Genomic DNA, 27812 nt, shown 5'->3' on the forward strand with positions numbered 1-27812 from the left:
GGCATACACCTATAATCTCAGCAGCTCGGGAGGCTGACGCAAGAGCAGTGCAAGTTCAAAGCCAGCCTCAGCCACTTAGCAAGGCCCTAAGTACCTTAGCGAGACTCTAAAAACCATATCTTTAAAAAAAAAAAAAAAAAAAGGCTGAGATGTGTCTCAGTGGGTAAGTGCCCTTTAGTTTAATCCCTGGTACCCCCCCCCCCCCAAAAAAAAAAAAAAAAAAAAGAAAAAGAAAAATTAATGTCCTGAGAGAAGTGTGTGCCTCTGTGGGAACTGGAATCAGGTATTGGCGCCCACCTGTGGCTTCAGTTGTGCACAAGCAGTAACTCTTCCTATATTCTCTTTAAGGAGAGTAAACAACTTCTGTTAAAAGGAAAAGCTTTAAACACAGCATTTTGAAAGAAAGAACCAAGTTTATTTGGACAGGGCCAAACAAAAGTATTTTAATGAATATAATCTTATTACCTTCTGTATTCATATTCTATTGTGTATTCCAAGAAGTAAATTAGCTAGCATTTGGATTTCTTGTTAGTGAGAATAGTGTGACTACCAAGCATGTAGCTTTGCCTTACTGATTGCGTATTGCAAACCGTGATGGGTTTTATGATGGAGGTGTGGGGAGATGTATGAGAAAGTAGGATTTTTGGTAACCATGTCTATACCCTATGCTTCCTTTATTTGGATTGTTGAAGACCAAAACTATAATGAAAACTATTTTAAATGATGTACATTGCAGCTAGATATTATCTTATCATTTGGAGAGAATCCTGAGGGATCATACATGTAAATAATGAGAAAAGTTCTTAAAAAAAGGAATAGTGTTGTTTTTGTAGCTGTCAATATTCCTTATAATGGAATAGAAAAATGTCACTTTTTCATATTTAAAAATATAAAATCCTATTTGAGATAGGGTTTAGTTTTTTTTCTCCTTCACAAAATATATGTGAACAATTTTAACACAAAAGGATTTACAATAGTGAATATTCATAAAATTTTAATCTACTTTAAATGTATTTTCTTTAATTTGGGGACTTTTAACTATTTAAAAGAAGCATACACAAAGCTACTGATGATTTTATATAATGTTTAAAGAAAAATGTACTACCAATGTATTTTTCATTAAAGGTATGTACTTAATGTTAATTTTTAAAAAATTAAATAATTGTTTATATCCTAAACATGAGAAATTACTTTTCCACATTTTAAATTTAAGATTTTTAAAGTAGTACAATTGGAGTAGTCCTCCTATTAGTTATAGGTAAGGTAATTCAGAGAAAAATAGTAAATCTTAAGCTTTGATTTAAAAATTTTTTTTAATGTATACAAAATTCTGTTCTTTGGGCTTAACTTGATGAGTTCAGTTATGACCCAGGAAGAAAGCATAAAAAGTAGAAGTAGTATAAAAAGAATACTGTCAGAAATCTATGTCAAGATGAGTCATGACAAAAGTTTACCTGTGGGAATAAAAAAAGAAAAGTTTGCATGCTAAAAAGCAAATTGCCCCAGAAGCTAGTAAGTAGAAAAAGAAATGTTTTTAGAGATCAAACCAATTATAGAATGACTATAATTGTAAAAGATGTTTGATACAGTTTGATTAGAATTTATTACCTCATTGAGTATGACATACTAAATTTTAAGGAAGTCATTGAGACATATTAAATCTGAAAGAAGTCACTTAAAAGTTCATCCATTAGTTATATGTTATCTTGAAAGTTTTAGCAATTTCAAAAAGCATAGTAGCTAAATTTTAAAAAAAAATAGTATCAGCAGTTTATGATGCCTTTATTACAGCTAGGTACATATCCATGAATAACTAAAAATAAAGACTAATGTTTAAGTATATGAAGTATGAGTTTAGGCTTCTTATTGAAGTTCTGTTTGGATTTCTCTAATGGGACTCTCCCTCCATAGTGATGTGTTCTTTGACAATGATAGCAGGGAGAGGTTGAGGTTGCTTGGAAGAAGCAGGATTGTTTAAAAAAGAAAAAAGTTGCCAGTACTCCAACCATCTCATTTTGTATGAACTTAGAGCATCTGAACATGGTTCAAAACACTGTTTCTAACATCTAAAAACATGCTTTTCCCTTAATAGAAACGTTTTTAATATTGGGAAACGCAGATGCTTTATGGATTTATTATTGAAGATATACCTCAGTAAATGAGATGAAGGGGAGTAGGTTCTTCTTTAAAGTGAGAGAAGGGCTATCTGCAACTTGGGAAATTTCAGGCAGATCAGTTTAACTAAGAATTTGTATGGAAGTTGAGGATCTGGAAGTTGATTCTCTTAAAACTACTCATGCTTAAATAACTTAAAAGACTTCATATAGAGTCCCAATTTTAAAGATAATTCAACTAGACAATCTCTTTGGTCCCTTTAAAAAATGTTGGTGATAGTTCTTTTTAAAAATTACTTTTTATGGAATCTAAATAGGGTTTAATGTAGGCAATTTGAGAAAGAAAGAAAATTGATGATAATGTCAATTATTCATTTATTGATTGCTGAGGAACTTGTTTTTTTCATTACCCAGTAAACAACATTTCTTCATACACACATGTATATGTGTGCATACTCACATTTATGTGTGTATACATACAAGAACCCCTATTCAAAATTTATAGTTAAAATAACCTTTATATGGCAATACACACTTCATAAAGTGCTAATCATATTTGGTTTATAAGCTAAATTGTTTAAAAAATGTTAGGCATTGGATAGTATTAATTTATCTTATTTTTAATTTTCTGAGGCAATTTTTGGCAAATAGAGTGTGCTTAACTATGGAATAAAAATATATTTGTTTTGCATATCTGAAAATTGGTCCTAAAATAATTGTTCTGGAAGGACTTAAAATCAAGAATGAGAATGTGTGGTTAAAATCTGAAAGGTAGCTGAGGTTGTCTAGTTAAATACTAACTTGTCTCAAGGCTTTCTGGACACTCAAGAAAGGGTTACTGTTCTTAACAACTGGCCAGGTATTACCTGTATCTGACAAATAAGTTATCAGTTTTTTAGTACTTTTTTTTTTTGGGGGGGGGGGTGGTGCTGCTGGGGATCACACTCAGGGCCTGTACATGTGAGGCAAGCACTCTACCACCTGAGCTATATCCCCAGCCCCACTTCTTAAATTCTCAGGGAGAGTGTATCTTGTGCATTTCTGTATGGGGGATGGTAGGTTGTTGGAAGCCACAGAAAGTGAGACCTCCCCCATCAAACACATTCAATAAGGGGTTGTAAAGGAAAGGGGAGAATAGTTCCATATCCAGATTACAAATCTCCTTAAAGAAAGAAGATGATCCCCAATAAGGGGAGAGCTATCCTTTTTTGCTAATTTGTTTTTTAGAGTTTTATATGCTGCTTTCTTCCTTGATTTTTCTTGTACCTTTTACTTAAAATCACTGTTGATTGTCTCTGAACTCTTATCTATCGTTAGCAGTATTTAAGATGGTTGACAACATGCTCCAGGTTTGGGGGCACACCCTGTTAGCTCTTTCCTGCTTGTCAGTTCATCTCTCTTTTCTATAGCCTTCTTCATCTCTGGTCTTAGGATAACTTTACAAGTAACTGAGTTCCTAAAAATACAGGTTTCAGAGTTGATCCTAGAACTCTTTTCATGAAAAGGTTTTCAATTATAAAAGTTTCCCCCTAAAATTAAATTTATTCAGTTATGTCCCTCACTCTTTGTTCAAATGTACTTTTATAAAAATAGTAGTTGGGATTTTATTTTGTTTATGATTGGTTTTAATGCTCTCATTTGGCAAAATAAAATACTGACAAATATTGTTTCCCAAAATTTTTGAAAATTTGTTCGTCTTTGAAATCTGTTGAAATGAAATTCTTTTGGAAAATTTTACATGAAAACTATATGTCAGATATATAGTGACTAACCATTGGAGTGAAAGTATTAAATGTACTAGCTTAATGTATTCTTCAGGAAATACCACACATATAATTTGAATGAAATGTGGGTCATGAAATACAACCACGATAGAATTTAGCTGAGCCAACTTCATGTGGCCCTTGTTGTGATTCTGTTACTGGACACCAAAGGGTGAATTATCTGGTGGTTTTAAAGAATTCTAACCAAGGCTGGGGTTATGGCTCAGCGGTAGAGCGCTCGCCTTGCATATGTAAGGCCCTAGGTTCGATCCTCAGCATCACATAAAAATCAATCAATCAATCAATAAAGTTAGATTAAAAAAAATCTTCACATGAAAATAATATTAAAAAAAAAAAGAATTCTAACCCTGTTAAAGAGAACCCTGAAAGGAAATATATCTATATTATATCTTTGGGGATTTAGTTTGGTATTCAGGTTATGTGGTAGCCTTTTTCTTTTCCTTTTATGAGACTTTTTCATTTCTTTGACTGGGTTGCTATTAATTTCTTTGACAAGATTGGGTTTGCAAAGCTTTTAGCATATCTGTGGGGTAGGGGAATTTCCCGTTAAAAAGCAGACAGGCAATAATGTAACTTGGTTTTTCCAGCCACCCATTTTAGTTGGGGGGAAAAGAAATAATACTAAATGTGATAATAAAAAGTAATCCTTTTTCCTGCATTTTCTACATTGTAAGCACAATTTTGTATTATAGTTTTAAAAGAATCATTTTAATAAAGATAACTGGAAGTGGAATACTGATTCATTTTAAAAATTAAAGAATTTAAAGATCCATTTTAGGTATGCATGAACATTTTTTTCATAATATTTGAATATCAGTTCATTTGGTCAGGGATCAAGCATGACCAAGGATGAAGAAGTATCTCAAACATCATCTATTGCGGATTTTCTTTTGAAAGTAAAGACATATTTAATAGGTTTGGAACTTTGGACAGGCTATCAGAAGATAATTGCCTAAAATATATATTTTCATAATGATTTGGAATAGTTATTGATAAGAGAATTGGGGGAATAAATTAACTCACTGTAACAAATTTTACCATAAGATTTTTAACTTAGGGCACATACCTTAATTATTTAATCCTCAAAGCTATACATTTGCCTTTATTTGTTGCTTTTAGTAGTGTTTAAACATGTTCAGTATTCATTTTTTAATCTTTTAGGTCGGCATGTAAAGGATTATTTATTTTTTGAAAGATATAGTCAGTTCTTGTTTACTATGCACAGATTCCTAATATTTAAAATTTGGATTCAAAAGCAGATTTCAAATGATGGTGAAATGAGATGAACATCATTACCCTAGATTCATACGTGACTGCACATGTGGTGCAACCCTACATTGTATACAGCCAGAGAAAGGAAAAGTTGTGATCCATTTATGTACAATGAATCAAAATGCATTCTATTATGTATAACTAATTAGAACAAATAAACAACAACACCAAAAAGCACATTTCAAAACATCATTGTTTCTCTGTAGTTTGCTATTTTTCCTCAAGAGTCATTTAAATAATAATTTAGGTGAAATGGTTTAGTGGTTTAATGGTTTCATTTAGGTGAAATGGTTTACTCTTTGTAAACTGGTAGATAGCCTTTAATGTGTATGGATTACTATAAATTCTTTTTTTTTTTTAAGAGAGAGAGAATTTTTTTAATATTTATTTTCTAGTTTTCGGCGGACACAACATCTTTGTTTGTATGTGGTGCTGAGGATCGAACCAGGGCCTCAGGCATGCCAGGCGAGCGCGCTACCGCTTAAGCCACATCTCCAGCCCATGTATAAATTCTTTATGTGAATTGCCTGATTCTTCCCAGAGATAAATAAAATTAGCATTAGGTTATTATAAGTATGAATATGTGTTTAACATTAAAATGATTATTATTCTCTCAAATTCTAATTTATTCAATATATTTACAATATTGAAATATTTGTTTTTTAATCATGGCTATATGTTAAATAATATAAGTTGCTTAAGTATACATATTCAATTATTTAAGACTATCAACTCAATAATAGTTACTAGATTATTGTATAGAGTCTAACGAGGAAATTTGGGGAGTGTTTGAGGAACTGAAGTTAGAAACCCTTTGAAAAGCTAACAAAAGCTTTGGGTCATCTCACCAGTAAAATGAACTTAAGCACACATCTATTTAGTATGCTTACTTCAGGGCAGTCACTAACACTCTGCGCAAGAGATCTGAGATCCCTGTGTTTTAAAAACCACTGCCAGTAGCTGGTGTACACTCCTATATTCCCAGTGACGAGGAAGGCTGAGGCAGGAGGATTGTAAGTTGTGCAACTTAATGAGACCCTGTCTCAGAATTTTAAAAAAGAATATTGGGTGCTCCCTTTGGCAGCACATATACTAAAATTGGAACGATACAGAGAAAATTAGCATGGCCCCTGCGCAAGGATGACATGCAAATTCGTGAAGCGTTCCATATTTTTGGGGGGGCTGGGATGTGGCTCAAGCAGTAGCACAGTCGCCTGGCATGCGTGCGGCCCGGTTCCATCCTCAGCACCACATACAAACAAAGATGTTGTGTCTGCCGAAAACTAAAAATAAATAAATAAATATTAAAAATTTCTCTCTCTCTCAAAAAAAAAAAAGAATATTGGGATGTAGCTCAGTGATAGTGCCCCTGGGTTTAATCCCTAGTACCATAAATTTTTTTTAAAAAAATTAAAACGCCTGCCATTAGTATAAGAAATATAAGAAAATGCCGTTTTTGTTACTGTTGTTCTGTAGGATAGTTTAAGGTCTGGTATAGTGATACCATCTGCTTCGCTCTTCCTGCTAAGAATTGCTTTAGCTATTCTGGGTTTCTTATTTTTCCAGCAATTTCATGACTGCTTTTTCTATTTCTATGGGGAATGTCATTGGGATTTGTATTGGAAGCATTAAGTCTCATATAGTGCTTTTGTCAATATTAATTCTGCCTATGCAAGAACAAGGGAGATCTTTCCATCTTCTAAGGTCTTCTTTAATTTCTTTAGTGCTCTGTAGTTTTCGTTGTAGATAGAGGTCTTTCACCTCTTTTGCTATTTTATTTATTTATTTATCCATTCATTCATTTATTTATTTTGAGGCTATTGTAAATGGGGTAGTTTTCCTTTCAGAGGATTTGCCACAGATATACAGAAATGCCTTTGATTTATGGGTGTTGATTTTGTATCCTGCTACTGTGCTGAATTCATTTACTAGTTCTAGAAGTTTCTGGTGGAGTTTTTTAGGTCTTCTAAGTATAGAATCATATCGTTGGCAAATAATGCTAATTTGAATTCTTCTTTTCCTGTCTGTATACCTTTAATTTCTTTTGTCTGCTCCCAAGTTTTCTGATGTGTCTAATCGCTCTGGCCAGTGTTTCAAGAAGTATTTTAAATAGAAATGGTAAAAGAGGGCATCCCTGTCTTTTTCCAGTTTTTTGAGACAATGCTTTCAATTTTTCTCCATTTAGAATGATGTTGGCCTGGGGCTTAGCATAGGTAGCTTTTACAGTGTTGTGATATTTTCCTGTTATCCCTAATTTTTCTAGTGTTTTGAACATGAAGGGATGCTTATTTTGTCGAATGCTTTTTCTGCGTCTATTGAGATGATCGTATGGTTCTATGGATGTGATGAATTACATTTATTGACTTCTGTATGTTTAACCAACCTAGTAACCTGAGATGAACCCCACTTGATCCTTGATCATGGTGCACTATCTTTTTGATATGTTTTTGTATTCGATTTGTGTTTCGATGGTCAAAAGGTGCCACTTATGCAGTCGAGGGGGAGAAATAAAGAATGTCCACATGCTTCTGCCCTTTGCAATGCTTTTTTCACTCAAATCACTCATACAGTTTCACTCTATAGGTTCTTAATCAAGAAAATGACAATCCTTAATGCTAGGCACTGCAGTAGACACAATGAATTCACAGCAAACAATTCAGGATTAATTAATTCACAGTAAACAATTCTAGATTAATTCTAAGCACTGCAGACACACTTAATCATGACCGGCTAATGACAGACATTCTCTCTGCACACTAAGTTCAAGTGTCAGATCAAAAGTCTCTAGCCTTAGGCTTTAAATCCAACAGATGCACACTCAGATCATGGTGATCAGATCAGGAACCAAGGCAGGCTTCTGGGGTGGAGCTGATGGCTAGCTGAGGAGAGGATCATAGGGAGAAGTTGTGGCTCTTACCAAGGTCAAGTTGTGGCTGTAGAGTTTGAGAGCAGTGAGGCAGATGCAGAGGATAAGCAAACAATGAAAAGTGTCCGGATGTCAGTCCAGGTCCTCATCAGGCTCTCAGCATGAGGGCATCAGTATAGGCTGGCTGAATGTATGTTCATTTGCTCTTTTACTTATACTAAATTTGGGGGCTTTTGCCCCTCCCCTCCTTTTAATCCTTATCAACTGCCACTGGATTTCTTAGTGACATCATTTACCCTGGGGTTAAAACATCTGGTCCAGTGGACTTGTTTGTGCTTGAGGGCCACAATGGAGGGCTCTGTTAGCCCTGCCTGATGAGATTGCAGGTTTCAAACTGGAGTATTTAAAATGGAGTTACTTAGGCTCAGGCCTAAGGGCATCCTCATAATTTGCCAGAATTTTATTGAGAAGTTTTGCATCTATGTTCATTAGAGATATTGTCTGAAGTTTTCTTTCTTTGATGTGTTTTGCCTAGTTTTGGAATCAGGGTGACATTGGCCTCATAGAATGTATTTGGAAGTGCTCCCTCTTTTTCTATTTCCTGAAATAAATTGAGGACTATTTGTATTAGTTCTTCTTTAAAGGTCTTGTAGAACACGGCTGTGTATCCATCTGGTCCTAGGCTTTTCTTGGTTCGTAGGTTTTTGATGGCGTCTTCTGTTTCATCATTTGAAATATATCATCCTTATTCAATTTGGGCAAATCATATGACTCTAGAAATTTGTCAATGCCTTCAATATTTTCTATTTTATTGGAGTATAAGTTTTCAAAATAATTTCTGGGGCTGGGGTTGTGGCTCAGTGGTTGAGTGCTTGCCCTACATGCGTGAGGCACTGGGTTGGATCCTCAGCACCATATAAAATAAATAAATAAATAAAACAAAGAAATTGTGTCCATCAACAACTAAAAACAATTAAAAACTAATTTCTAATTATCTTGTGTATCTCTGAAGTGTCTGTTGTGATATTTCCTTTTTCATCACGTATGTTAGTGATTTGGGTTTTCTCTATCCTTCTCTTTGTTAGCATGGCTAAGGGTCTGTCAATTTTACTTATTATTTCAAAGAACCAACTTCTTATTTTGTCAATTTTTTCAATTGTTTCTTTGTTTCAATTTCATTGATTTCAGCTCTGATTTTAATTATTTCCTGTCTTCTACTGCTTTTGGTGTTGATTTCTTCTTCTTTTTTTCTAGGGCTTTGAGATGTAATGTTAAGTCATTTATTTGTTGACTTTTTCCTTCTTTTAAGGAATGAACTCCATTCAATGAACTTTCCTCTTAGTACTGCCTTCATAGTGTCCTAGAGATTTTGATACATTGTATCTATGTTCTCATTCACCTTTAAAGATATTTTAATCTCCTCCTTGATGTCTTTTGCAACCCATTGCTCATTTAGTAGCATATTATTTAGTCTCCAGGTGTTGGAGTAGCTTTTATTTTTTATTTTATCATTGATTTCTAATTTCATTCCATTATGATCTGATAAAATGCGGGTAGTATCTCTACTTTTTTTGTATTTGCTAAGAATAGCTTTGAGGCATAATATATGGTCTATTTTAGAGAAGGATCCATGTGCTGCTGAGAAGAAAGTGTATTCTATTCGTTCATTGAAGGATGAAATATTCTATATATGTCAGTTAAGTCTAAGTTATTGATTGTATTATTGAGATCCATATTTTCTTTGTTCAGCTTTAGTTTGGATGATCTATCCAGTGGTGAAAGAGGTATGTTAAGTCAACCAGAATTATTGTGTTATAGTCTATTTGACTCTTGAACCTGAGAAGAGTATGTTTAATGAATGTAGACACTACATTTTGGGCAGCATATTGTTGGGTCTTTTTTTTTTTTTTTTTTAATCTAATCTGCCAGTCTGTGTCTTTTTTTTTTTTTTTTTTCTTTAAGAGAGAGAGAGAGAGAGAGAATTTTTTTAGTATTTATTTTTTCAGTTTTCGGCGGACACAACATCTTTATTTTATTTTTATGTGGTGCTGAGGATCGAACCCAGTGCCCCACGCATGCCAGGCTAGCACTTGAGCCACATCCCCAGCCCCAGTCTATGTCTTTTGATTGATGATTTTAGGCCATTAACATTCAGGGTTATTATTGAGACATGATTTGTATTTCCAGCCATTTCTGTTTATTTTTTGGTATTTAACTTGAATTGGTTTGTCCTTTGATTTGTTTTCCCTTTACTGATTTTCATGGATTTTCTTTCTGTAGTGCAGGCTTTTGAGTTGTAAAATCTTTTAACGTCTGTTTATCATGGAAGGTTTTAATTTCATCATCAAACCTAAAGCTTAATTTTGCTGGATGTAAGACCAGCCTTTATTTTATTATGTTTTTTAAAGTTTTGAGAAAGGGCTGCACTAAGCTGCTCAGACTGGTCTAGGACTTTTCAGTCCTCCTGCTTTAGTTTCTCAGGTAGCTGGGATTATAGGAAACACCACTGCACTTGGCTGTCATCACCTTGTAATGAAATAATGGTACACTTTAAAATTTCTTCAACAAACACTGCTTTATAAATGCAGGCTCTTGTTCTAAGTTAGTATGTCTGGTTTAGTTTTATTTTCATAACTTCTGCTTAGTTGTTTAGTTGGTAAAATACACTGTAAATTTCCAAATAGAAGTAAGTTTTCCTTTGGAAAGAAGTATTAGGTTAAACACTTTACATTATATAACAAATCATCTTCATCAAAGCAGTACATATTTATTCTTCCTTTTTGCTAAGAAAAAAATGGTAGTAGCTGATATTCTGTCTTATGTAGTATTTTCTATCTAAGCTTTTTTGTCGTCCTCCTTGATAGGAAAGAAGAGAACTGTGTATGGTCAGAAATACTCAGCCTAATGAGAGGTCACCATAAGAGTGTGACATATCAAGGTTAAAGTGATTGGCCCTTTAAATTATTGGGGAAATAAAAAAAAAATTACCACTGTTGAGATAAAATCACCCATTTAAGTTGTAAATTATTTTTTATAGAGTCAAAATAAATAAATGTGTTTATCAACAAAGTCAGAAAAGGGCTTGCCTTCTTTCAAGGTGCTTCAGTGTATTCATTAATTTTCAGATATCTACAAAACAACAGAGCCCACTCATCATTCTCCCCTGGATATTTTGGCATTCTCTCATATGTTTAAATGTGCTAGCTTTAGCATAATTTACCTGTAAATATTGGTAAATATTTTACAATATGAAAAATGATAACATTATTATGCAAAGAGATTTGAGCCCATGGACTTTCATGCGCGTGTTAAATAAACTGGTTTTTTTATTATTTTTTTTATTTAACTCTGCTTAGTGCCTATTCTGGCATTTCAAAAATAAATATCAAAATATTTGATCCTTATTATTTCATGCATGCGTATGTGTATGTGTATAAGCCGTTGAACAGTTTAAAACTTAAAACACTGAAACATTTGAAATAAAGATGAATTTTCAAAACATTAAAAAATTTTAAAAAGCCTAGAAATATTTTCTTCAAACCTGAATAGTGTTCTAAGTATTGACTAGTAGTTGTTTTTAACAGTATCAGTTCAGTTATCAAATAGTTGGAATTTTTGTAATAAAATGTAATTGTGATATCAGTAGTCATTGCAGAAATTCCTCAAATTTTAGTGGAACTAAAAATATGCTTCATGTATTAACTCACTTTCTTCATGCTTTCAATTTTTCTTTAAAGAAAATTCAAAATTAATTTTTTTCCTATTTTTTCATTTGGTGAATGTATTTGGAAAATGTTTCTTATTTTCCTTTTACAGGTCCTTTTATGTGTCATCATTACAGTTGATGTTCACAAAGAACCATCTCATAGTTGCTTTGGTTATTTTAGTTCTTTTCTTATAATAATTATGTACTAGTGATTGAGGTTTATTGGTAAATTGTCACAGAAGGAAGTTCAAGTTTAAAATATCACGTTTCTGAGGATTTTATCTCATTTGTTCATGAATGAATCCATGTCATGTATCACTTAGAATGATGTAAGTAAAATATTTCAAAAATTATTTGGTACATATAAATAATAATGGCATCTGTAGCATCTCGTGTTTCGCCAGTTCTTTTAGACTTTTGTATTACAATTTTCATTTATAAATGTTTAATGATTATTCTTAATGTTCATGACAGGAGCCCTCTGGCACAAATGGAAGAAGAAAGGAGGGAGCATGTAGCCAAGATGAAGAAGATGGAAATGGAGATGGAGCAGGTGTTTGAAATGAAGGTCAAAGAAAAAGTTCAAAAATTGAAGGACTCTGAAGCTGAGGTAATCTCTTACAGATATAGTATTCTTTTTAAAATAATAATACAAACTTTCTGCATGCATTTTTTTTCAAAATTAATTTCATACCCTAATGTAACAAACTGGGGAAATCAAAACAAGTATTATATTTATTATAAAATAATATATACTCAATATTTAAGTGCTTGGGCACAGTGTGCTAGGTAGGGAGACCTAATATAGTAGGCAGAATACTTATAATGAATTATATTAGAATTACAATGAGCAATGAAAAACTTTTTTTTAATTATGAAAAATAAAATATAAGCCATTCTATATAATCAGTATTAAAAAAACTGAAGGTCAGAGTTATGAATGAATGTAAGAATAAAAACTTAGTGTTAGGATAATAATAATTGAACAAATTTATTTATATGTGTATGAGAAAGAAAGAACCTTAATTGAATTAAGGGCATGCCTGAATAAAATGGACAGTGGCCAGGGAGAAAATGAGGGAATATTATTTTCTAAATAAGTTGGACTTACTTTATACTGTAGTATCAAAATAATTTCTAACATTGGTACACAGTGGTGCCAAAGTATCCCAGCACATATATCTGCTGTCTTGAAATCCCTCTAGATGTTGAGTCTTACATGTAGTTTCTATTAATTTAAAAAACAAACAAACAAAAAACCTTGCAGAATTTACTTCATTAAAGTGACAAAAAAGAAAAGATGGAGAAAAAGATACACTTAAGGTAAGAATCCTTAGAATAGTTGCTTTGATAGATGTCTAAGAAAAGAAAACTCTTGGGGCTGGGGTTGTGGCTCAGCGTTAGAGTGTTTGCCTAGCACATGCAAGGTCCTGGGTTCAATCCTCAGCACCACATATAAGTAAATAAGATAAAGGTATTGTGTCAACTACAAATAAAAAATGTTTCTGGATTTAAAAAAAGAAAGGAAAAGAAAACTCTTAGCCCAGAATAAGTAAGTCAGTATAGGTTTGCTCAACATAAATTACATTGATCTATAATTAAAAATTATAAAATAATAATTGTTTTTAAATATATGAAATGACAGTAACAAGAAATATTTTAAAAATAATGTTTAGTGATAAAATTTAGCAAGATCCCTTTCTGTGTCTTCACCAATAATGTTTGTATATAAATATATTTTAAAAGATATTCAGATCTCTTGTGTTACATCCTTACAGTTGATCTCATTGCTTTTGTAATTATTGAAGAAAATACTGAAACCTTTTTTTTTTTTAAAAGGTTTTTAAAGACATAACCAAAAGTACTCTAATCCACAGATAGAGTGTGACATAAGTATCCAATAACTTCAAGGAAACGTTTTTAATCTGAAACGTTTCTCCTTCATTACTGGGCTTTTCTTGTAATTTCTTATGAAAACCTTTATTATTATCACATTTGTTGTGAGTTTAATTTATAGGATAATTCCTCTTGGTTTAAAACTACTGAGTACTGCAGGACTAGTATCCCTGTTACCTGCCACTAAATGCCAATAATAGTGCCCTCCGAATTATTGAGCCAATCAAAATGTGCAGGCATATACCCTTACTTAAGAATTAATTAATAATCTCTTATGGTTATTATAAATTATTAAGATGATATTTTGGAGTTAAGTTTATTCTTTGTTTATCAGCCTATTATTTAAGTAAATCCTTTTGAGTCTTTACCTCCTCACTAATGGATAATATGAAAAATCCATATCCAGAGAAGGGGGAAAAAGTAATAATAATGAGCCAACTAGTTTATCTCCACAATGAGATTCCACTAAAAAAATCTAAATATATTTTAACTTAATTTAATGTAGACATAGTTTAGGACCTGTTCCTAAGAGTAAATGTTATAAACAGGCAATTGTGAAACAGTAGCCAAAGAACCCTTCTGGAATTTTCATAATTACTGTGAATGGTAAGAGCAGTTTTGAGAAATTATTTTTTGAAAGATGGAATCTTAGCATTGAAAGGGACCTAGGAAGAGATCTGAGCCAAGTTCCCCCCTATACTCTTAAGTCTATTAGATAAATAGTGTGCTCATTCCTCTTGTTTCATGGAACTCCACTCCAGGATGTGCTTACCACAGTGATGTTGGTAAGCACATCCTGGAGTAATAATGTATATAAACATAATATAGATTTAAAAAATAAAACAATTTTAGCCTTGCTTAATACTGTTTATCTCAAATTCATTCTCCTGGAAATATTTGTGGGTGTAGCCACTTATACCTAGCAGTACAGTGTGTTAGGTATAGTACCAAGCATCTCTTGTGTATTATGTCATTTAATCCATACCATATCCCTAAAAGGTGGGTGTTAACTGCTCATCTCCTCTTATAGATGAGAGGAAGGTTAATTAACTTGGGTGTGCTACATAGTCATAAGCCAGCATTTGAACCTGCTCTGTGCTTAAATTTGCTTTTAATCACAAGACAGGTCCACAGTCCTGTTTTCCACAATTTCAAAGTGTAAAATGCAATGTGAACTATGCGGTTTTTTTCCTGCTTTTGTGAATATTTTCATATTTTACAGCAAAAAAAACAAGATATTTGATTATAGTTGTTGCCCAGATAGCCCAGAAGGTTTTTAAATATCATATGCCTCTTCCTAAGTAGTTATCGCTTCTTTAATATCTGAAAAATTCTGAACTTCAATACACATTTGACCCCAAAGGTTTCTTGAGGGGAAGGGATTATGACTTATACTATTTTTTACATGCAGTTAGCACAGAACATAATTACTTATTTGTATTATAATTGTAAGTTTACGAATAATGAATGTCTATGAACCTATTGCCCAGCTTAAGAAATAGAACCATATCATTTAAATCTTTCATTTAAAATCTTTCCCTTATTGTTGTCCCTCTCTTTCCTAATACTAGAAGTAAATAGTATCCAGCATCATTTGTTTATGCATGATTCCCTGGCATTTAAAAATAACTGGAAGCATGTTCTTATGTTCCTATTTTCTGTTTTTTTTCTTACTAACTTACTGTCATCCGGAAGATTTCACCTCAGATTTGACTCATCTTTGCTTAAATGTATTGTAGGTGACTTTCTTTTGTAGGAATTGTTTGAAGTGTTTGCAATAGCAAAAAATACGACATTAGTTTTTGTGGATTTGTAAAATAAGAAAAATTGTATACAGAATTATAATCCAAATTCAAGGTGTTAACTCACCAGTTAAATCTTCAATAGAACATAATTTCTGAACAATTGAAGATGTTGAATTGACCTTGGGCATTTGGTATAATAAGATTCAATCTGATTTTTTTATTTATTGACTATTCAGAAATAGATTGAATAGTTTCTTATGAAATTATTATTTACCTAATGATCCATTAGACTTAAGGTCTTTGGCTCTGAAGTTAATTTGCATGAGTGTTTTCGGTCTCTCAGCCAGCAGTTCTTTACAGCATTAATTCTTAGTGTAGTAAGGACGATCTACATTAGAATCACTGGAGCTTATTTATAACCTATATTTCTAGACATAACACCCAAAGATTCAAATTCAGTATATATGGATAGGTTCAGGATTCTGTTTTCTTAAAAAGCACCCCAGATGATTCGTATGAAGACCAGTATTTGAGAACCACTTCTTTACAAGAATTAGGGGATATTACCCATTACTGGGATCTTGGGGCTCTTAGGTCCTTAACTAACTTCTTTCTTTCCCCCTGTCTCAGCTTTCTGAACTTGGAATTAGGAGACTTAGGTTCAAGTCCAGTATTGTCACTTTCTGGCTAGTGATCTTGAGCAAGTCACTTAAATTCTGCAACTATTTCCTCATCTGTTCAGTGGAAGCAATGATGTTTTTCCTGCTCAGCCTCCAACATATTTGTGAATAAAGAAAAATGAGATAATAAGATAATAATTGTCCATTATAAAGTGCTACACAACTGTAAGTTTGTTGCATTTTTTTATGTCTCCCAAGATTATTTTCTTGGGTCACTGGTACTTTGGGTGGCAGGTCCTATAATAGGAGGAATCCTCACCAGTGCTTTCCAGGTGGCACTCTGAATTTATAGCAGTATGACTCAGTGCCCATACTCTTAACATTAGGACACCTGGATGGAACATTCTTCTGCCTCTGATTTCTTAAACAGTTTTTATTTATATATCATACTGTGATTTAGCTGCAGCGACGCCATGAGCAAATGAAAAAGAATTTGGAAGCCCAGCATAAGGAATTAGAAGAAAAACGTCGTCAGTTTGAGGAGGAGAAAGCAAACTGGGAAGCTCAACAACGTATTTTAGAACAACAGAACTCTTCGAGGTAACTCATATCAAATTCTTAAGAAATATGTTTATTAATGTTTTAAATAATTATTTCCCTATTTTAAAAACATCAGAATACTATTTTAAAAGTTATCACCCACTATCATGCATTCTCACACACAGTTGCTTTCATGGGTCTTTTTATATGGATGGATTCATTAGTGTATTTTTCCAGTATATTTTCCATGACTTAATCTATAATTTATAATTACAATTTTAAAGCACCATAAATGTTCTCTCCAGTTAACTCACCTTAACTGATATCTTACTTCCCCCCCCCCCCCCCCGATTGTTGGATATAATTGTTATTTTCAGAATTTGGTATGCATGGAAAACAATGATGTTACAAAGGTTTTTATACATTTAGGTATGTTTTAGTTGCATTGAATGGCTTCTTTAAGATAAGCTTAAGATATGAGGATGTACATCTAATTTCTAATACTTTTAATTTATTCCTCCTCCTTAATTTTACTGTCTTTCTACTAATTATTGGCTCAAAGATAATGAAAAATATATTTGAAAAAGCAAATATACTTCATAATGTAAATAGCAGCAGGAGAAAAGGGCACCACCCTTAGCTGAAGTTTTTCAAATATGGTATTTCATTTGGGAAGAATTGTTCTCAATATTAAAATTATTAAAATGGTTTTATTATATTTTTAATGCTTATCCTGAAATTTTGTCTAACATTTGATTGTTTAAAAGTATTAATATAGAGTAGCATTGTCTTCATAGTTTACTCTTCCTTATCTTATAATTTTTTAAATGACAAAGTAATGTTTGAAAATCTAACATATAGTTAGATTAGCAATTGCTACCATATTTTGTCTTTTATATTTATAACATGGTCACTGGTCTCAGTTGTTTTCTTCTAATCACTTAGGACCTTGGAAAAGAACAAGAAGAAAGGGAAGATCTTTTAAACTCTCTATTGACCACCAGTTATGTATTAGTTGCCAATATGCCAGCTTGGACATCAGTGTTTGTTGGATCCGTTTGACCAATTTGCACCAGTTTTATCCATAATGATGGATTTAACAGCATGACAAAAATTATTTTTTTGTTGTTGTTCTTGATGGAGATTAAGATGCCTTGAATTGTCTAGGGTGTTATGTACTTAGAAAGTAACAGCTCTAAGTACCTTTCTACATTTTCTTTTTTTTTTTTTTTTTTCTTTTTAATTTTTATTAAAAAGATATCTTCAATTTAATGCAAGAGAACATTTTACTGTTGTACAATCATGTTCTGGTGGTTTGATTGTTTACAGGATATTCCAAAATAAAAGGACTCTGGAAGGTTTTCATCGAGGATAAATTGCCATAGTATGATGCAAACTATGCTTCTCTATGATAATTATAATACAAAGGTTCCATTCAGTGCAGCCTATACAATAATGTAATTTAGTCTAACACAGTTGACCCTATTTTTTGACACTTCCATTGTTTAAAAGTACACATGGAAAAAAAAAAAAAAACCTATATGCTTACAGTGCACCTAGAGCTTTTTTATAACAACCTCTTTTTTGTTTGTTTTGGATTCTTTAAATATGTATTATTCTCATTTAGTGCCCTCTTTAGCCAGAATCTCATTACTGCTTCATTTTTGTAATAACATTTAATTTAGTTATTTTCCATATATTTGCCCTGCTAAAATAGAATATAGCATCTTTCATATGGTAGGAACCAACAAGGAAACTTTCCTTTAACTCCCTTTTTACATTTTATGGTAAGTAGCAGGGGGAAAATGCATTTATAGATCATTTCTAGGCAAATTGTGAAGCTAACGACCAACCTGTTTCTACCTATATGCAGTCTCTTTATTTTATTAGAAATGGGCATCATGTCCTCTTAAAGAGAAAAAAAAAAGTCACCATTCTGCATCTAGCTGTATTCCATATATTGCATTTCTGTATTTTTTGTTGTATTGTAAAAAATTCACATAATAAACAATGTTGTGATGTAATAGAGTGCAGAGTCTTAAATATTTTAAAGTTGATATAAAAGTAGAATATGTTTGGGAAGAAAATTTTCAACTTGAATTTGCCTCCACCACAGTGATATCTCTGGTGTTGCTTGTCTTGTTTAGAATGCATATATGCTAATTTTCTAATTTAAGGATTATAGCATCTCTGTCTCACTAATAGTCATTTCTTGCAGAACAATTTCCAACCCACTTGGATTAGTGCGTACTCTCAAGTTTCTGGAAACTGGTCTTTTTTGTTTAAAAAAAAAAAAACTGAAAAGAAGTAGATATAATTTATTTTTACTAAGGTCAAAATGTTTCACCACGTTTGTTTACTTTTTTGAATTAATGACCCAAGCAGAAGTAAGTGACCATTCTAATTAGCCACTGTTTTTAATTCAGAGGCTGAAGTATTCAAACAAATGAGTATGCTTGAAAGATACTTACTGCTTTTCAAAGATATTTAGTTCTGAATTTTAAACATATATTACTAAAATCACTCATAGAATCTTAACTTTACCTAAACCCCACCTCTCCAGGCATTTTTTAAAAAGTAGATCTCATGAGACATTAAAAATATGATTTATAAGACTTTTACATTTATCTTATTTGATGGCTATGACTGGTTAAAAATTGCTTTGGAAGTTTTGTTAATCCTAAAATGTCATCTGTTTATAGAAAACATGATGGTATAAGTGACTTTGGTTTTGTTTTTTGTTTGGTTGGGTTTTTTTGTGTTGGGGGTGGTACCGGGGATTGAATTCAGGGGCACTTGGCCACTGAGCCACATCCCTAGCCCTATTTTATATTTTATTTAGAGACAGCTTAGTGCCTCAATCCTCTTGTCTCAGCCTCCCAAGCCTCTGGGATTACAGGCATGTGCCACTGCGTTCAGCTATGTGTGACTTTTTAAAAAATAAATCTCAGTGGGATTATATGCTTACTAAATATGCTCAGAAGTATGCAATGCATGTCCCATGCAAGGTAGAACTGTGATTCTCCTCCCCCACACCTAAGTGTGGCTGTTATTCCAAGACCAAAATCATATGTTCAGGAATAACTTTCAATAGCAAGATTTTTGTTTGTTGGAATTTTTTTTTTTTTTTTCCTTGTGTTAAGAGGTTGGGCTTACCACCCCTAGCCACAAAGGTTTGGTTTTAGGGTATTAGGAACAATCTACTGAATTCGGAGAATGCAAAGTAAAGTTGTTATAGACTTGCTTGCCTAACTGGTGAAATACTGCTGCCTCTGGAATATAGTTGCCATTTTAAAATTTTACATATTATAATATATTGTTCAATTACCCCACCCTAATGAAACTTTGTTACATCTTTTATCCATGTAAAAGATGTATCCAGGATACCTGAGTTGATATAAGGACCTCTGTAGCTTTATTGGGTCTTTTGATTATTGACTCCAGGATTTTCAAGCATATGGAGGCTATTTTCACTAGACAGTCTAAGGATTTCAGTGATTTTCTTTCTGCTACTCAAGTAGGGTTGACCGGGTAGGCACTGATCTCATTGAATTGCTGGAAACCTTGTGGTAGGGTTTTACTGCCACCTACTGGAATGGGATCTGTTTCCCTATCCGGTTTAACTTTAACAGTTTACATCAGTCATTAATTTGACACTGCTTAATTTGTAGTGTGGGTTATAATCTCGAAATCTGAAGATAGCTGACTTTTTCCTCTCAGACTCATTAGCTTCACATTTGCTACATTGTAACCTTTTAGAGAAACTGAACTAGGAATAAAGTCAGGTAAGAAAAAGAAAGAAGAAAAATAGCACAATTATCATAGTGCAGCAAGAGCAGTGTTGACCAGACAATTGCATGGATCACTGTCTCCAAACTTGACCCTTTTTGTTAAAATATTTTTGAGAATGTATCCATAATTATATGTATTGATTTAAAATACATAAATGTACTGCTGTGTTACCATGATCATTATGAAATAGTTCTAAGCATGAAATTAAAAGGTCAGCACTCTTCCCAAGCTCCAGTCAATTATTAGTACTCTTCACCTCATGGGTCATTGCTTTCAGTAGTATGGTTAACATTTAGTTATTGCTGAATCCCTAAGGAAAGTCCTAATGAAGACTGCTGTGAGAGCCTACTTGATTTGGAAGAAAAAATTGGTACTCCAGTAAATTGAAGTTCTTTCTAATAAATAGCTTGCAGGTGTAAGCAGAAGTCCCCTATCATTCAGGAATTTTTCCCTGACCATTTTGTCATCACTAACTATAACACTGTTTTAGACAGTTAGCTAAGTAATTTGCATACATTATCTTTAATCCTTGATAGAGAATCCTACAGATGTAGTTGGGAGATGTTTGGTGACTTAACCAATAAACAATAATGGACAGAGTTTGAACTGGTCTGGGTGACAGAGGGGCCTGTATTATACTGCCACACTCAACAGGTTCTAGAGTTGTTAGCAGAAGCAGTTGCTCACTACTTAGAGTGGTCAGCCTGAAGTAGAAAACACTGTGTTCAAATCTCAGCTCTGTGTGAGCTGGGCTTGTTACTCCCTTTTTTGGATATTCATTTCTTTAGCAAACAAATAGAGCCCATACCTCTTGCCCATTTTGAATAACTATTACATTGTGACTGCTCGCTTGAACATAGTCCCTCCTTGAATGGCAGTGGAAATGATGATCTGAGGCCCTGGCTGAACAAAAAGAATGGTTTCTTCCCAGTTTGGAGTGATGGATGGTTCATTCGTTTTCAGTAAGAGCAAGTGGTGCTGTGATGCTACCAGACCTGCTTCTTTGTATACAGATAATAGCCTTTGGAGTCAACATTAGGGCACTATGGAAATAAGGTAACTGGTCAAGAGAGGAAAGGTGTTAGGAATGGGATTTAGAAAATATGCCATTCGTGGTTGAGGGTTTGGTTCACATAAGGCCCCAGGTTCTGCCCTCAACCCTGGGGATGGGGGGAAGCCATTCTTCTTTGCAGATAATGTTGAGGTGTTTTGTTTTTGTCAGTCATTGCTGCTTATAAAGAAGCAAATTTGGTTTCCTGTAATTTGGTATTAATCCATAGAATGTTGGAAGTTGAGTGTCAGCCATTTGCAGCAGAAAGTAATGGTCAACAATTTCCTGTATTCTTTAGAAGCCTTTCAAAGTTCCATGGGAAGAATGAAGACTATTCTTGGCCTGAACATTTGCCCCATAGGGCGCTGAACCCAGCCAGCCAGCCTTGTATTAGCAAAGGCGGGTCAAGTAAAAGGAGACCTTGTTCTGCTCCCAGCTCTCAAGGGGGTATCCTGAAACACTACTGGTCATACAACCTCTGTTTTAGAATCAGCGTTTATGGACCTGATAGAATCTAATGCCACTCATGCTTCCTGAAATTCTTTGGGGTAGTGACAGCAGGTAGTTGACCCCTTTGAGAGCAGAGATCTGTGACAAGTAGCAGAGGATGGGGGGCTAGCTGAGGTAGGAGGGCTAGACTCTGTCAACAAATATCTTTCTCTTCAAAGTAGACCCCACTTAGCTCCCTGACTAAGCAGGAAGTCACTAGGAGCAGCCTTTCACCCTGGTTATTTATAAGTAAAAAGCAGGACACACAATCCCCTTGGGTGAATGTCTTTATTAACTATGAAGTAGTAACTGAGTTACTCTGGCAAAGACAACTTTTTTTCTCATTTAAATCCATTGTCTTTGAATTTTGCTGGTCTCTTTCATATTTAAATACATGCTTCATTACAGGGCAGGCACAGAGAAGTTTCCTGTATTTTGAATAATCCAGGGACTTCAGCAAATTGGCAAGTGGTAGATGAATTGATGTGTATTGTGGCATGGCCCCTTGTGTTAATATGAGCTTTTTTCCCCTGCTTTTCACAAATCAGGGAATATGTTGGGAGCAGTGGGAACTGTCAACTTTTCCTTCCCAGGGGTAAATCTGATGTGATTGTATAGATCTATATTGTGTTTTACTTAAAAACAAATAACATTGTAATCAACATTTCAGGAACACAGTTCTTTCAGACACCAAAATGACATCCTTTATCCTCAAGTTTGCGGGGCAGAGGTTCCTGGCATTTTGATTGGCATTTTTCTCACCTGAAGCTCCACTTCCTTGATACCCAGTTAGACTCCATCCCTCAGGAGAAATGGAGTGGAGACCACTGCTGATAATTCACCTTTTGTGACTTTGATTTGGGTTATTTGGCCTGGTTACAGCTCACACCCTGAAGAGGAGATGGTCTTTCCAATTTATACTGCAAGAAATGATCTTAACTCCAAGAACTCTTCCTACTGAATGTGAATAATTTAGACAATATTCAAACTGAGAAGGACTCCTACATATCAAGGGAGATAAAAGGGAAGGGAACAAATCAGAAAAATACAGTAACAAGTGTTTGTGAAGTATCTGCATGCACTAAACTCAAGAATTGTATGACATGGCCATTTTGAACCCCTTTGTAAGCAAGCAGACTAAAATTTTACTGTATGATTACATAACATTAGTTATCCATTTTTGCATAGCAAATACCCCTCAATCCTGGCATCAATAACATTATTTCAGTTTTTGCTGCTCGGGAATTGAGCAGTTTAACACGTTCTGGCTGAAGATGTTGGCCCAAGCTATAGCCAATTTACACGAGGCTGGAGGATCTGCTTCCAGGGGGCTTTCTAATGTCACTAGCAAGTTGACATTGAGGACTTAGTCCCTTGCCATGTGAACTTAAATGAGGACTGCTTGAGTGTCCTTGTGTCATGGTAGTCAGCTTTTCTTCCAAAGAAAGTGATCCAAGAGAGTATAAGGCACAAGCTGCAATGTTCCACTCAGCTTTAAAAGACATACAATATAATTTCCCAATTTACTCTTGCATTTGCAGCTCAGTCCCTGTTTAGTGTGGGAGGGGGCTGTACAAGAGTTCAGAATAGATGGCTGCAGCCACAACATTGTATCCATTTTTCTGGTTAACAGTTTCATAGTTTTGCACATAATGCTACAGTGAACTTTTCTATACACATCTTGGCCAAAGCAAGAGTTTCTATAGGCTTTTCTATAGAAAAGTTCCCAAATCAGCTCTTACCAAGTTTTCTGGGATGTATCATGCAGAATGTTTTATCCCCTGCCCTCTCCCCACTTATGTCAGATGTCCTCATAGACAGACCCTCAGCTCTTGGTTAACCCCAGATTTACAACCATAAAAGAGAACTTGGTCTTCCCTCTGCCACAGCACTTGATAAACCCCAGGAAAGTGTGGAGGATGGTACAGACATGGTCACTAAGAACCACATGAGCCAGACAGCACCTTCCCCCTGCCCTGCAAACTTCTCTACCCTTTGGGTTTGTGGGTAAATGAGATTCCAGTTCTGCAGCTAATATGAGCCTTTGAATCAGTTTGACTCACACCTCAAGTATCAGCTCCAGATCTAACAGGTGAGCAATCCTGGGACTTTGCCTGTGTTGGCTTGTGGCTTGTACCCCTTCTTCCCACACTCAGGCAGCCCTTGAACCTGAGCCCTCCTGAGACTCCATTTCTCTCCTTCCCTTTTCATTACCCAATCTGGGTGTAGGTTTAGGCTGGCCCCTAATCCACAGTCCCTAATCTACAGGCCATGGGTGCACCCAAAACCCAGCATACCCCCACCCCGGGGTTGGCTTTCTGCTGGTACCCACAACAGATTGTCCAATGTCCACGAATTTTAGACTTAAATGTTGCCCAAAGTAATTTTCTTTTTAACTATTTTTGAATTATTACACTACATTCCTTCAAATGAATTTAAGGAGGGTTATCTCCAGTCCTTGAACCTGGGTTTATTAGGTGCCAATAAACCCTGTAGGTTCACTTCTTTCACCATCAAGTGGAACATCATTTTAATTTGTTCATTCCTTCATTCCATTGAATCTTCTCTTAGTATTGGGTCCATCGCAGGGTCATGGGGAAGGCGTGGTTTGCATGCGCAGGCTCTGCTCTGTGCGATGCTCCTGCCCCCATAGCAACCCACGACCTCTGAGAGAAACAGGCACAAAGCATCCTGGGGGACAAAGGGCAGGGCACAGTCTGCAGAAAATCGGGTTCGGTCAACATCTGCAAACCTTTCTGAGGGCCAAGACAAGACTAACTCTTCAGGCTCTAGTCCCCACGTCCGAGGCGGCGCTGGACTCCGGTACCCTCTGCCGGCGCTAAAACTTCTGCTAGCCTCTTCCCCGGAGGGCTCCGAGGGTAGGGCGAAACCACCGAGGTGGTGGACTCAGGCGAGCGCGCTCCTCTGCGACCCCTGGCGGCCGCCGCCAGCGCAAGGGCCCGGTCTCCCGCGCCTCTCTAGCACGTGGGCTCCCCGTGTCTTGGGGACCTGCAGGGGCTTGGATCTTATCGTCTCACAGCTCCTGCCCTACTTCTCACCGGCTGCGGTTCGAGCGTCATGCAGGCGGTGGCCATGGGGACAGGAGGTCCGCGCGTGCCTCCTACACCACCCAGTCAGATTTTATTTCAGTTCAAATGTATTTCAGGACCTTAAAAATAAATATATACATTTAAGGAAGAGGTTTAAGAATATCATAAAAGAAAATGAGTGTCAAAACAGAACATATGACCAAGAATAAGGAAAACTGATAATTTTGATTCCTTAAAAGGGTAAATGTAGAATTTTCATATGACCCAGCAATTCTACTCCCAGGCTAGGTCCACAAAAAGTGAAGGCCTGGAGGGACCAGAACAGGAGACTTCACATACCTCAGCGGCACCATTCACCATAGCCAAAGGGCAGTCCACCTGCCCATCGAAGGATGAGTGGATAAACAAAATGTGGTCTATCCATACAATAGAATATTATTGAGCCTTTTTTAAAAATGAGGGCCCAGCCCCATGATACATGCCTTTAATTCCAGTGACAGGGAGGCTGAGACAGAAGAATCCCAAGTTCATCAGCAACTTAGCAGACCCTGTCTCAAAATAAAAAATAAAAACAAAATAACAACAAAAAGTGCTGGGAGTAAAGCACCCCTGAGTTCAATTCCCAGTATTAAAAAAAAAAAAATGAGGGTCCATACATGTTGCAACATGCATGAACCTTGAAAATAATATTCTAAAAGTGAAAGAAACCAGACACAAAAAGACAATTAATGTATGATTGCACAAATGAAATATATAGAGTAGGGCTGGAGTTATAGCTCACTGGTACAGCACTCGCCTACCATTTGTGGGGCACTGGGTTCGATCATCAGCACTACCTAAAAATAAATAAAATAAAGATACTGTGTCCATCTACAACTAAAAACATTTTTTAAGCAAAATATGTAGAGTAGGCAAATTTATAGAGATGAGGTAGATTTGAGGTTAACAAGGGCTAAAGCTGGGTAGGGAATTATTGCTTAGGCAGAGTTTCTGTTTGGGAGGATGGAAACCTTGGGGGGAAATGGTGAGGACTCTACATTGTGAATGCAATGAATGCTGCTGAATTGTACACTAAAAAACTGGTTAAAATGGCAAATTTTATCATAATAAAAAACAGTAAAAAAACAAAAAAGAACACACTAAGTTTACTCTTTGCTTCCCATTCTATCTCTGAGGCCAAGGGCAGTTGAAAGGTTTCATTGTAGGCTTGCCAGTAGAAGCCAGAGTTGAGCTGATGGCAAACCCAATAAGCTCATGGAGGGCAGCCTCCACCTGGCCTGGACACCTGACCTGGACCAGTCTGCACATCAAAGCACATTTCATACCCACCTCCCTTCATGACCCCCAAGCACATTGCCTGACACATTGCCCCGCACTGCTGAAGTCTCCAAAAATTTGAAACGGAAAAAGATTAAATTTTGAAATTAAAAAAGAAGATATTAAGTTATTATCACAGGAAACCAGGGTTTTGTTGGACTTGCACTTGTTTGCAGTTTAAAATTGTGTAATTATTGAATTGGGTGGGAGTGGGCAGTACTTATCTTTAAGGGTTTAACAGCCTATGCATCTCAATCTGCCCCCCCCACCCCGCCCCCTGCCTGCATATGGCTCATCCCTCTTCTTTTACCAACTTCTCACTCCCATGGGTGACTGAGAAGAGCCAGGGAGAGCAGAAGGTGGAAACCTTCAGCCTGCCCCAGGGAAGTTTGCTGACTGTGGAAAGGGGAGCAGGGCAGCCAGAGGGGACTGTGGAAGTGCTTGGGGAGGGTGGGACTGCTTCAGGGGGAAGCTGAGGGTGTGACCAGTGTGGAGGGAAGGGGCGGGAGGCAGATCACCATAGTGGCTCCCATTTGGGAAGTAGTCAAGGACAAGAGGCAGGGGCATCAGTTCCCTGGTGACTTTGAAAGAGGAAGCACTAGCCCCTTCTCAGACCCTGTCCTTGGTGGATGGAGGACCTCTCTGGAACAAGACAATCTCAGCTTGGGTTTGACAGACCCTTGTGGACAGAACTTCTGGAGTTGTGACCACACACAATGGCCTCTCACCACAGTTATTCTGGCTCTCAAAGCCTGTTGGCACTGTGTGGCAGGAAGTCTGGTTATGGGCATAGGAGGGTGTACCCTACCTACCCACTTCTTCCCAGTTAGATGGAGCGTGTGAGTCTGAAGAAAACGAGGAGGAGGTTAAGTGTGGACCCAGACTCTTGGGAGAGCTGGGAATGCATGCGCATGGGCGCCAGGGGGCAGTGCTGCTCCAGTGCCAGGCCCTTCACACAGCCCTTCTGGGCTCCAGCTGCAGGAGCCCTGGATTCCTAGGCCCTTGTTTTTGAAGTTTAAGAAGTTAAAATAAATTTTGAGAGCCATGAACTTGATGCAGATCCTTGCAGTCACAGGTGGAAAAACCTAGTCTGGGGAATAAACATGAGACCACGTTCTGCTCTCCTGCTGTCTGGTGAAAAGCACACTTTTCATCTACTCTTTGCCTCAGTTTCTCCATCTGTCAGACTGAAACGCCTCTTCCCACCTACTGCTCAAAGATCTTTTATGCAAAAAACAACAACCAATTAGAAATGATTTCCTTATGTTAGAGGCAGCTGGCCCAGCCACTAAGTCCCTCTGGTGAAGAAACAAGACAGCTAGGGTGGCAGAACCCTGACAGAGCTGTCCTTTGGAGTCATTTTCCATAGAATGGAAACATACAGTGTAGGGGAGATGCTTCCTGCTTCTACCAGTTAACCGGGTCAAGGACATTTTAGCAGCCTCTGGGAGTCTCTCTTGTGGGTGCATCGGAGTCAGCAGTGGGGGATGGCCCATGGCTACCCATTGCTGGATGTCCAATTCCAGAGCCTTCCCTTGACCAGCAAGTTCTATGCCTCACGATAACCTGT

The 27812-nt window shown here is 35.9% G+C and overlaps 1 protein-coding gene and 1 non-coding gene across 3 annotated transcripts in view; both read left to right on the forward strand.

Annotated features, from left to right (window-relative positions):
• Positions 1-18571, forward strand: part of Septin7 (septin 7) — a 98501-nt gene extending 79930 nt beyond the window's left edge. For both annotated transcript variants that reach the window (XM_071614001.1, XM_071614006.1), the window contains 3 exons: positions 12217-12352; positions 16464-16603; positions 17489-18571. In XM_071614001.1, coding sequence (XP_071470102.1) covers positions 12217-12352; positions 16464-16603; positions 17489-17528 — 316 coding nt within the window. In that variant the 3' untranslated portion in view covers positions 17529-18571. The remainder of the gene's footprint in view (positions 1-12216; positions 12353-16463; positions 16604-17488) is intronic.
• Positions 6239-6345, forward strand: LOC114096247 (U6 spliceosomal RNA). The gene has a single exon (XR_003583392.1). It is a non-coding gene; the product is annotated as a U6 spliceosomal RNA (small nuclear RNA).
• Positions 18572-27812: the final 9241 nt, after the last annotated feature.

The sequence above is a fragment of the Marmota flaviventris genome, chromosome 1 (assembly GCF_047511675.1).
Source record: "Marmota flaviventris isolate mMarFla1 chromosome 1, mMarFla1.hap1, whole genome shotgun sequence".
NCBI classification, from domain to species: domain Eukaryota; kingdom Metazoa; phylum Chordata; class Mammalia; order Rodentia; family Sciuridae; genus Marmota; species Marmota flaviventris.